Genomic DNA, 12488 nt, shown 5'->3' with positions numbered 1-12488 from the left:
AGGCTGAATATAACCCTTCGCGAGTAATTCATCAACTTTATCGTGCATCGCTTTCATTACTGGTGGACTTCTACGGTAAGGTTTAGTGCGTATGGGAGTCTCATCTGTCAATTCGATACGATGTAGCACTAAATGCTTTAAACCCAACTGGACTTGTTTATTTTTTTCAAATTCTTTGGCGTGAAATTTTTCCAGATTGACGCGTTCAGCTGACGACAGTACATTTAATGATGCTTGATTTATAAATCCGGACCGAGAGAAAAATGTATGAGTGACGTTACTGGTATTTAATTTCCAAGTACTCTCCTTGGAATTTACTTGGATATCTGCTAGTTGCCAGAAATCAAGACCAAGAATCACTGGAGTAGACAATTCAGATAAAACACTTAACCAAGTGATTATAGCATGACCATCGAGTCGAATTTTAAATGGGGCTCCACCACGGGTTTGCGTGGACTTGGAGTTAGCCATGGTTACTCCATGAGTGCTAGTGGGATCAGGTGTGAGGTCTTGCAGTTGATATTCTTTGATTTGTTCATACGCAATCTCAGAAATATAACTGCGCTCACTCCCACTGTCCAGTAATGCTTCGAGCTCATATTTACCGATAAGTATATTGGCAATCATGCGACTTACTGTTGACGGAGCTGTGAGGCTGGCTGAAGAAGTCAATGGGCTGAGTTTATTATCATTACTGAGCATTGGCAGTAATGTGCTCTGTGTATTGTCCGAATTCATTTGAATGGTGAATTTTGGAGCATAAGCAATGTCTTCACTCGAATCGGATCGATACTCATCAATCTCAGAGTCATATTAAGGACTAGTATCCTCCCTTAGATCACAGAGAAGGGCATCGTCTGTCTCCGAGGTACTCTCAAGCTTTGTGGAAGTTGGTCGTTGCGGTTCGTTTATTTCCAGGTCTAGTAGTGAATTTTTAATTGGAGATTTTAATCGATTTTTATTAATTTTATTTTTAAAATTACGCGACGGATTTATGGAATTTTTAATTTTGGATTTTAGAACTTTTACAGGATTTTTAATTTTTGGTCTTCTAGTATTTCGGATTTGTTGAGAAGCTTCTGAACTTGTCTCCCAACTGGACTCTTCACTCACCAACTTGTCGGCAATTTGATCGAGGGGAGTTGAAAAATCAATTGAATCAGCCTCAGGATTCTCATTATCAACCAATTTTGGAGTATCGGCAGCTATAGGATAATTTAGAAAGAACTTTCCATTACTGATAATAAATTCAGAAGCATCCGGGTTTAATTGAGTCGATTTAGGTTTATAATCATTAATTCCAATCAGCATATCCGAGTTATTAGTTGACACAGAAGCCCTGGTAACGTGGTGAGTGTCTACCAGGGCGCTTACGCGTTTTTTGGAGACGAAGGACGTGGACGAAGAGGTAATCCTGCTTTAATACGCAGTTCGTCGGTTACTGGTCCACAGCAAACTTCGGCAACGTGACCAATTTTTCTGCAACGACCGCAGACAGGAGCTTTCGTTACATTATTATTCGATGATACTGGAGTTGAATTAATAGGAGTTACTTTTCCCGGTGACGTTTTTACCGTATTTTGATGTAATTTTTCTAAAATAGTTTTCATCATAGACTCGAAATTGTTTAATAACGTAGAAGACTCAAAATCTACATTTTTACTAGCTGGATTTGACGGTGTTGAATTTTGAGTGTGTTTAGAATTATGAAATTTTTTATTATTGTTAAAATTATTATTTCTATTAAAATTATTGTTTCTATTAAAATGATTATTTCTAATGAGATTATTATTTGCGAAATTATTGTTGGATGATACGGTAGAAGGCTGTAAAGTCTCTATACTATTTAATTGATCTGTTTCTGTACTTTTGATAGAATTTAATGGACTACGGGTTTTGATTCTACTGTTATTTTCTTTACGATTTTTAAAATGAGGGTTCAGCGCATCAGCCGTTGACTGCCAGGCGCTGACCCGCGTGTACAATTCCGCGTAAGTCATAATAGTCGTATCCGAAAATTTTTGTAGAAACTGAGGATTAAATCGCAAGGTTATAATTCGAATCTGCTTCATTTGCGGTAACGGATCTTCTAATTTTGCGAATTCGCTCTGCATTCGATTAATAAATGCAACGCCTGTCTCGTCGCTGCTGTGTTTAGCCGAATATATCCCCTGCAGCACCGACTCGTTTGTTTGCTGAACCTGCCAAATCTTAAAAAATTCTTTGAAGGCCACCCAGCTGTGAAATAAGCCTTCGTTTTGGTAATACCACTCGAGTACGTCGCCGCGAAGTGTGTTGGTTACCACTGCATGAAATTTGTCAAAAGAAATATCATTGCTGATCATCCGCTGCTCGATTATTTTAAAATATTTTCTGGCGTCAATGGGAGAAGATCGATCATGAGACGGAAATGAGACATTCCAAGATTTAACAAGACGACTGAGATCATACAACCGCATGGAGTTAGACCCACTCATATTTGAACTCCCCGCAGCAACTGTATAAGTATTATGTCAGGTTGACGGCTGAGCATGTGGGTATGCCTGTACTGATGAAGCTTGTGTGTATGTATTTGTGAGTGCGGGTGCACTATTATTGCTAGCTGGATGAATGTATGTGTCCGAGAGTGTCGGCTGAGTATTCATATGCACGGGTAGCGTATGAGTTGGTGGTGGGACCACTGAGTGCGCGTACAGTTCACGCGCAGGTAAGCCAGGCATGGCGAACTGCTGTCCGTTCGCTTGCGATGCCGAAAGGTGTGCATGTGGCTGTGGGATGACTTGGTGAGTAGAGAGGGGGTTTGCTGCCTGTGACGTCACAGTGGCAGCAGGGAACAGCTCTCTCGGCATCCACACGCTTGATGTGTCTGGTTGAAAAGATGGGGGTGGCAATTGAGTACCTGGGGGTCGCAAAACCGTGCTCGATATACGAAGCAAGTGCTGACGTTCTGCCCGCAAAGCTTCAATTTCTGTCTGTAGGCCCGAAACTACATTTTGTAATACGGCAACGGAGGTCGTATTTTGGGACTCTGAAATTGGTGCAATTCCACTAACGTTGTGAGAATGACCATTCACGTTTCCGTTCGAACTCGTAGTACAAACATTATTATAGTTATTACTGACAGATTGATTTTGGGTACAAAGGGTACTATTATGTATTTCGTCGTTGTGCGTAAGATCGACAAGATCATCCATTGCGCTTGATTTGGTGGGAAAATGAATAAGATTACCCGGATTGTTAACCGAGGTGACTGGGAGAGATGATTGTGGAATCGGCGTTCTCGGTAGTGTCATTTTGGCGGGAAAACTGTCTCAGTAAATTCTTTTGAAATAATAATTTATAAAATTTTAATTTTAATAAATTTTTTTTTCTTAATTCGAACTGATAATAATCTTGTCGCATTATAAATAGATTTATTTAATCAGGAATTATTGTAATAGGAGCTTTTCCAAGATTATAAAGATTATTTATTTATTAATAAATTAATAGTTTATTTAAGTTATTAAATTTCTTGACGATTAATAAATTTTTGTTTATTACTGTAATGACTTATTTTGGGTTATTGAAATTTTCAATGACTCATAAAATTCTTATTTATTACTGCAAAGATTCTATTGATAATTTACTTAACTGCTTAGTTTATTTGAAGACAATTTTGTCGAGCAAAAGATATTTTATTTTAAACCGGAAACAAATATATTAATCTTCTGTGTCGTACAGAAAGTAATAAATTTCTTTACTTAGAAAATATTCGAACCAAAGTTTTATTTTAATATTTTAAGTATTTATTTTATTATTTACTTTGGGTTGTTTCTGTGCGTAAGCAGAGAGTCCTAAGCTGCAACGAAATAAATACTAGTGTGTCGGGTTACAACGCGTGTACCTAGTATACGCTCAAGGTCAAAGTATAACGAAATATTTATGGGAACGAAACCGGCACACAATATTACAATGATAAATAATTTTTAAAATAAATAATTTATAATAAATTGATAATAATTAAAATAATAAATTGAAAAAGCAATAAAATATTTTATAAAATTTTGATGCGGATAATGAATTATGAAATGTAATGGAATGATGAATGTAGAAAAATGAAATTGTTAATACTGGTAAAATTTTTGAGATTACTACGGAAAATTGTATAAAATTTTTGCTGCAAAGCCATGAGAAAAATCAATAGAATTTTCAGTTGCCCGTTTGAATTACTGCAAAGTCCCTGTTCGAGCGCCAGTTGAGACAAATCGCTTTTCTTTTCGCGATTTTTACCAGCAGCCACCAGAATTCGCGGGTTGAACCCTGGCTTAGGCTGGCCTCTAACAAATTTTTATTTTACTTGGACAGAGCAGTGGGCTGGGGTTCTTGCAAAGCAAAGACCCGCACTTATTCAAACTCGACAAGGTATATGAAAATTCATCAACTTACCTCACGGCTTATTATTTATAAATTATTTCTTATAATTACTTCAATTATCTTATGCAGCTTAATCAATAGGTATTGGATCTTATTACATAATTTTACCAGTATTTTAAAATATGAATAAAAGATAGTAGGTAGAAAGGAAAGTATACAAGTTTATTGCCAGTTATAATAATTTCAATTACTTACAATAAATGTTTTCGCAGAATACAATAGATGTGGTCCGAATAACAATGAATGGCCACGTGGAAAGCGTTGGTTATCGCACTGAATTTAGGCTTTATAATTAATACGCTGATACTACAAGTGTATCAGCGGTAACGTAATAATCGACTTAATAAATTAAATATATTTTATATTCAAATAATAATATATGATATATAATGGAATCGCAAGCAGAGTTGCCAGTATAATATAAAGTATAATAATAAAAATAAATAAGAATAAATTGATATAATGCAAGTGAATTGCCGGTTAATAATTAATTCAGAATATTCAAATACATCTAAACGCTACTAGATCCAAGATCGAAGTCTTCGACTCATGATTGAGGGTCTGGGACTTGCCTCTGAACTCTATCCCCACTTCGCCCTTACGGTCATGCGTTAACGTGAAAATTAGTCATGTGACCACGGCACTATGACTTGTGTAGTTTCAGACAACAAGAAGACGGGGAAAAATGGGAACTGCAAGGCTGAGGACGACGAAGACAATTTACATTGTCTCAATATTTCACACATGATTTAGTATGAGTTAAATTTCATTGTCCCTGATGGACCCGAATTACTGTAAATTACGGTATTTTACGGCAAAAATACAATTTTTTACCTCAAGTTTGACGGTAAAATAACGGCGATTTACTGTAAAATTGCGGAAAGCTTGCATTATTTTACCATAAAGTTAGGTATTACACTGTAAAACTGTACAAATAAAAAGCATAGGCGCTTATTGTAAATTGTCGTAACCTAAAAGGCTGTATATGACGATAATTACCATAATTAACCGTCATTCGGATCCGACAGGGTTGCATGGTACGCCAGTAAAAAATTACTGCAGGTTATTTTGATAATGTCTTTATAAAGCGATAAAGTATTTCATATATATTCTTATAACATTAGTTAATTATTATTTTGTGCAAACTTTTCTATCTGATGCAAGATGTTTGGTTGTTTAATGAGACGAAGGTTCTCAGATATTTCCAAACAATTGTAATTATCAGAACTATTAACAGGCAGCCATTCGATAGGGATCAATTCTGATAATTTACAATTTGGATTCCTGTAACGAAATTAGAATTTTATTAGATTTTTCATAGTCTTATAAAGTCACTTTGTGATTGAAAATAAAAATTATAAGTAAATTGATACCCAGTCTTAGCAAAATTAGTCCATAATTCTAAGAATCTCCTTTGAATGATGCGCTCGATTGGATAACATGCCGGTCGTTTAATGCCACGGGTGTCCAAAATTTTTGCATTAAAAATATAATATAAATCTTCAGTGAGCGACGTACCTAATTATTAATTTATAAAATCTCATTATTATTAGCAATGAGTACCCTCTAAAAAATATAAGTACCTTCTAAATCTGTGTTGAATAACTTTTGAACTACTGCAGTTTTTTTTGAGTAGTGATCAAATTTATAAAAGTATGTCGGTATATCAGGTATTGAAGATTGAATATCTACTATATCATAAATATTAGCTGTGAAAGATGCAGCGCTTACTAATTCTACGAATTGTTTAGCATTTTCTCGACTAATCTCATTATCATCCATGAAAAATTCCTTAAAATCAGCCACTGATATATTTCGCTCCTGTAAAAATTGTATTTCATTTGCTTCTATTAGTTGTGTGTCTTGATTAGCTTCTATTTCAGCATAGTCTTTGTCCTTTAGTCCTGAAATATTAGTTATTGTGAATGCATTGTGAAAAAACTATAATGTTTCTTTTGAAGCATGCATTAATCCGTCGAAATCAAAGGCATACTTTGTCACAGGGTAAATTTATGAACATAAATGATTAAATAAATTGGATTTGAATTTCGTTTCCCGCCAATAACCGGCCAACGACCTCGTGAGTTGCGAGTTAGTGATGCGACTAGTCACCGGGTGTCGCACGGATCACTAAGGCCCGTCCGTTCGTCATTTCCTTAAGTTAAGAAAATTGGGAATAGGTTTCCGTGGAAGTGAACTAAAAGTGAAACAATATAAGGGACTGCGGAACGTGAAATAGAGAGAGTTGTCTAGACAACGACAGTGGCAGGACGCAAAAGAGAACCAAGGTAAATGTATAAGTCTACGTCCGCTTCACGTGGAACGAGGAGATTTAGTAATTAATATTTAACTGTCTAATTAACTATCAGGCCTTTGGGCCGATGATTACAATAATTAATAATTTAATAAAATACTAATGCGGGCTGATCATTGACAGGTTATCAATTGGAAAAATTCATTGTTAAGCGAGAGAGTACGGGTGAAATTTCGAGCGGCGAAGCTAAGGAAAACCCAGAAAAGCAGAATAGCTGGGACAACGGTTGGAATCTTGAAATTGTTGGAGTTTTCCTCAAGGTTAAATTTATAATTAATTAAGGCCTCTAATTTAATTATTAAAGGGCCAAATTAATTATAAATAAATTACTTAATATCTTTCTGCTGGTTTCGTAAAATTAGATTGGTAGCTCAAGGCCCGTCGGCTAGTTTAACCGCGCGTCTCGAAATTTTCGTCGTCTTTTGCCGCGTATTCGCCATCTTGTCGTAACTCTAAATTTATTCTATTCGAGGCCTCTCGGCTGAAATAAAATAATTTTCCGTGTAAATTGTCCGATAAATAAATTTAATTAAATTCAATATCAATTACAAAAGTATCCCAGGCCTGTCGGCCGCATTAGACAAAATTGTCCGTGTTGTAAAATCTTAATTTCAGGCCTCGTAATGCCAAATCACTGGCCGAATTTTCTAGTCAATTTCTAAATGTAATTCTAGTCGTTCTGTGATAATAAAATAATTTTTATAATTATAAAATAAGATTTCTAAATAAATAAATTAGAGTTGTTAAAAGACGCTAGAAAATTACAGTAAATGGTTATTGAGAAAATTGAAAAAAACGGATTATTTGTCACGAGTAAATCGAGTGAATAGATTTTTGATAAAAGTAGTTGGGAAATTTATCAGTGAAAAATTAATTAATTAATAATTAAATTAAAACCAAAATTAATTAATTAATAAATATGAAGTTAATTAAATAAATCAGTGGAAATTAATAAGAATTAAATAATTGTGAAAATTTTATATTGGAAATTTTTATATTGGAAAAATAGAGTTCTATTATTTGGATAAAAGTTAGTGATGTCATTGAGTACAAAATTAAATAAAGTAAAGTAGAGTCAATTAGTGTAAGGAAAAACTGTGTCTGTGATTTAGGTCCGGTGGACAGGTTAAGTTGTTTTAAATAATTATACATCCAGTGGATGATTTTGAAAGTAATATTAAGGTTTACCGTCCAGGGGACGAGATATATTTTAACGTGGGTGTGGAAAACGTCCAGGGGATGCATATTAGTTTGACATAGTAACCGTCCGGGAGACGAGATAAATATTAGTTTGTCATTAGGAAAATTTAGTTTGTCATAAGAAAATTTAGTTTGTCATAAGTAATGTCCAGGGGACGCAGTAGTTTGTCATAAGTATATTAGTTTGTCATAAGAAATAGATATTGTCATAAGGTTGATAAAATAAAGTAAGGTGCTTAATTTAATTTGGATTAACATTATTTCAGCCTATTCTACGATTTCTCTCCTCTCTCACAAAATATTACAAACGACCCTGAGTAATAAATTAATCTAATTTAATTAAAATAAAATTCTACAACATCCGGTTCTGGAAGGCCGAGTACATCTTCCAGTGGCGCCCTATTATTCGACTATAATACTAGGTGCGACCAGACTTGGCAAGAATAATCTCTCTGTCATAACTTTGATCTTGATTGAGCATTGAATACCTACATTAGACTTTTCAGAACATAATCACAGTAAAAGCTTAAAGTGGATCTACTTCCCATAAATCAGTTTTTTCAAGGCTTTCACAAGCCTGCTGTCAAGTTCGATAGCGATGGATCTTGCTTCAGATATTTGGGGCAGATCTGAATTGCAAGTCTTTTGCTAGCCTTACACAAGAATTTCGGTGATTATTATTTAATTCTGAGGGAAATTCGGCGCCAGAAGCATGTTGAATCTACCTTGCACATGGCTTGCTCAAGATCTGCTCAAAACTAGTGGGGGAATGAATAGTATGGGAAGTATCGCGCGTCTTGAGCAGATATTGAGCAAGCCATGTGTACAATTTTCTTGCCCAAGAAATGCGTCAGAAACTTCTGGCTGCTTCTTGTTAGAAATATCTTTAATATTCTTGCCTGCAATACCATGAGCAAATCGTGCACAATTTTTAAATGTTCCTTGCTACACAATCTTGTGCAAGGTACATACGTAGAAGGAGACACTTGTAACTATAGGCCTTGCACAAGGCTTTTATATAAGAACACTTGCTTAAGTACATGTTACTTGGATTAGACATACAAAGGCTTGCATTGGACCAACTTAGATTTATGGAGGCATAAATTAGATCTCATCGACATAAATCGTGAAACGAACTTAACTAAACTGGATAGAAGGAAGGACTTTCAAGAAATACTGCAAAAAAGTAAGATTGTAAGATTCGCGGACTACTGCAGAGTCAATGCAAGTGATCCAGTGATCTCTCCAATAGGTTAATGACACCCAAGGGTGAATTGGGTCCTACAGCCTGAGGCTAACTGTGGGTCGACTTACAAAAATTCTGAGGCTAGCAAAAAAAAATTGCTGCAAGTGATCCAGCGATTTTATCAGAAAATTAATAACACCTATGAGTTGACTAGGATCTGGAAGCATCCTGGGATGAACAGAGAGTCAATTTGAAAAATTCTGAGTTCATTCGTATCAAGCATTTGTAAATCTAAGTTGGTTCATTTCAAGCTGTTACAATGATTATGTTTTAAAAAGTCAAATGTAGGTTTTTGATACTGATTTAGGTTCAAAGTATACCTTAGATTTCAACTCGGGAAGATACCCTGTTTAAAAAAGTTCATAGAATTCAAGAGATTCTGATCTATCATTATATCCTTACGAGAATGAACAAGTTCTATAAGAAAGAGATATAATCAAGTATAGATCTTATATATTCAGCTATGAAAATCTATCGTTTTTTAAGCAAAGTAATGAATGGCTTTGATAACACCAGAAGAGTGTTTAATTCGTACCTGCAAGAATAATAATAGCTTCATTTCCATTGTAACCAATAATATGAGGTACTTTGATCCCAGATTTAGCGGCTTCAATGATCGGAATATTTAAGAAGGGATTTTCTGATTTTAAATCAACTGATGGTACGAATTCATTCGTATGAACGTAGCTATTCTATAAAGTAGAGAAAGTATATAATGTCTGTATGAATTTTCTTTTATCATCAGGAAAAATTAAAACGGTTCAAATATTGTTAGTTATTTAAACTTCTTCTATTTTGTTATCTAGAGTTTACCTGACCATTGCTTAATGACTGTACTGCCTGGGTTAAACTATGGGGATCAACGCTTCGTAAAAACTCAATAAGTATTTTTGAGTCAGTGATTGTTTTGCCCAAATTCTTTGCCACTTGTTCAGTTGGTACTTTCATGGAATGTGATTGTCTTGCCCATGGGTTTGTCGCCACCCCGCTTTGTAGAATGGCTTTATTAAAGAGTCCTAATGAATCGCATTAATTAACATGTTTTTAGTATAATAAAAAAAATTACGTTTATTTACAACCTTGAGCTAGAGGAGACAGAGTCAAATAATGGACCGAAGAAGCTCCAGCACTTTCACCAAAAATTGTAACACGATTGGGATCACCACCAAATTTATCAATATTCTGTTGTACCCATTTTAAAGCCATTACTTGATCTTTTAGTCCCTGATTACCGGCTGCCTCTTTATCGTCCAAATTAAGAAAACCTAAGATTCATTTATCATTTGTTTTAATTATTCTCCCATACTATCAATAGTAAAGATACAAATAAATATATTTAGTTTACCGAATATATTGAGACGGTAATTTATCGTTACTAGAACAATATTTTTCTGCACAAGATAATCAGGACCTGACCGGTCATCATTTCCAGAACCATAAGAAAAACCACCACCGTGTATCCAGAACATAACAGCACGTGATTCACAGGGATTCAAATCAGTTGTATAGACATTCAAATATAGGCAATCATCACTTCCTACTATTTTGTGTGTGGAAGAGTTCTTTTGTGCACAGACGTTACCAAAATTTTTAGCATCTCGTATACCAGGCCAAACTTCTGCTGGTTCGGGTTTCTTAAATATATAGTGTTTATTATTTATCTCATCACATAAACTTCTTGATAAATTAAAATATAATAAACCTTGAATCTTAGTTCCTGAACAGGTGGTTTAGCATACGGGATTCCACGAAAAGCGTAAAAATAAGTCCTTCCATTGATATTTTTTTCTTTAACTCCTTGCAATTTGCCCTGTTGCACACTTATGATAGGCCTATTTCTATCATAACTATCATCTGATTTTGTTGTATATATAATCGAACTTATTAATATTATGTTATACAATCTTGCTAATTCTCGCTTCATCTTACAAATGATTATCTTCAAGGTATTGGACACTAGGAATAAAAATCGTCGAATTTACATGTAAGATTGCTAAATTAATAATTCTTGCTTTAATTGATTTTGCTAATAAAACGATGTTAATCAAATGAAGTTAAGCACTTGCACAAACATAATGTGTAATTTGTAAACGGAGAGCGTCTTTGTTTTAAAAAGAATTATCTTTACGTCAGAACCATCAGGTAGCTAATTTTTTTTTCTAAGAATATATATATAATACCAATTGGATAATTTTAATTGAATAGAACCGGATTAATTTGTATTAGTCTTAATCATAACCTAGATATTAAGAATACACTGTATATTTATTCAGATACCAAAGAATGATGAAACTGATTTTGCAAAATCATCACCTTTTGTCTTGGTATTAAATTATAATGAATTTTTTTTTCATTTGGAAAAATGTCACGATATTTTAATATCGCGGCAGTCTCGCATCAGGTCGGTGAGCAACAGAGGGCAGCACACGCTGCTCACACGTCTCATCCGACATTGTATTATGATTATTGTTTGTTTACATGTAAGATTTTATTTAATTATTGTGTTAATAATACGTTATTGATTTCTTAGGTATAAAGTGTATTTGAATCAGGAGATCTCACTGATTAATTAGAGTATATATTTGGATTTTGTAGCGCTGGGGAAAATAGTTGCGCATTTCATTTATGTGCTTATGATTATTTTGAATTGGTTGGTGCATGCGCGTCAACGCAACAGTTGGCATCCGTAGATTTATTTATTATAAATAAATCTACTAGTTTTTGAGTAAATCATAGTAACAATTAATTATGAAATATACAGTTGGTCAGTTAGCGTCGGGAACGTGATAAATTACACGGCCACAGTTATGTAGTATGTTGGTGGTACTGTAAAAAGAAATAACATGCGACAGTTGTATATCTCCATTGGTCAAAGTGAGATATACGACAAAATGGCGTCGGCCTAGGTGCCGGCGTGAGATTCACGTGCTGCCATGGTCAGACGTGGGATAGTCTCTGTAAGAGTAGCGTGTGTGCTCTGTTACATTAAATTAATTATAAATTTGTCGCCATTTGGTATTTTGTGTAGATAATATACACCCATTGGCATTAGTTGAACATTTGTTAAATCGCATAAAGGAAAATACATTTACCGTATTAGCGTGCAACCAAGGGAGTTGATTAATACGTAAACTGTAAGTACTTTTTGGCTAATACATTGGCGTGTAATTTTGGTTCCCGAGTTGGTGATCATTTGTATATAGCCTAAGCGTGAGAACGATAGTAAATTCTGAGTATTAGTAACTGGTCATAAGCATATGATGGAATGCATGAATGTTATACTCAGTAAATACGAGTACAGTCAGTGAAATTATT

The 12488-nt window shown here is 34.6% G+C and overlaps 1 protein-coding gene across 1 annotated transcript; it reads right to left on the bottom strand.

The window, feature by feature from the left end:
• Positions 1–5461: 5461 nt before the first annotated feature.
• Positions 5462–11086, bottom strand: LOC103575351 (juvenile hormone esterase-like). Its single transcript, XM_008555100.2, has 8 exons — positions 10876–11086; positions 10519–10807; positions 10253–10438; positions 9987–10189; positions 9709–9865; positions 5997–6317; positions 5787–5931; positions 5462–5697 (listed from the first exon to the last, which is right to left on the bottom strand). Exons 2-8 carry the CDS (start codon positions 10640–10642, stop codon positions 5538–5540), a joined length of 1296 nt encoding a protein of 431 aa, XP_008553322.2. The 5' UTR covers positions 10643–10807; positions 10876–11086; the 3' UTR covers positions 5462–5537.
• Between the last annotated feature and the right edge of the window lie 1402 nt (positions 11087–12488).

The sequence above is a fragment of the Microplitis demolitor genome, chromosome 6, assembly GCF_026212275.2.
Source record: "Microplitis demolitor isolate Queensland-Clemson2020A chromosome 6, iyMicDemo2.1a, whole genome shotgun sequence".
Classification (NCBI taxonomy): domain Eukaryota; kingdom Metazoa; phylum Arthropoda; class Insecta; order Hymenoptera; family Braconidae; genus Microplitis; species Microplitis demolitor.
Note: the sequence above shows the minus strand (reverse complement) of the source record. Positions and strands in the feature narration are given on the sequence as shown.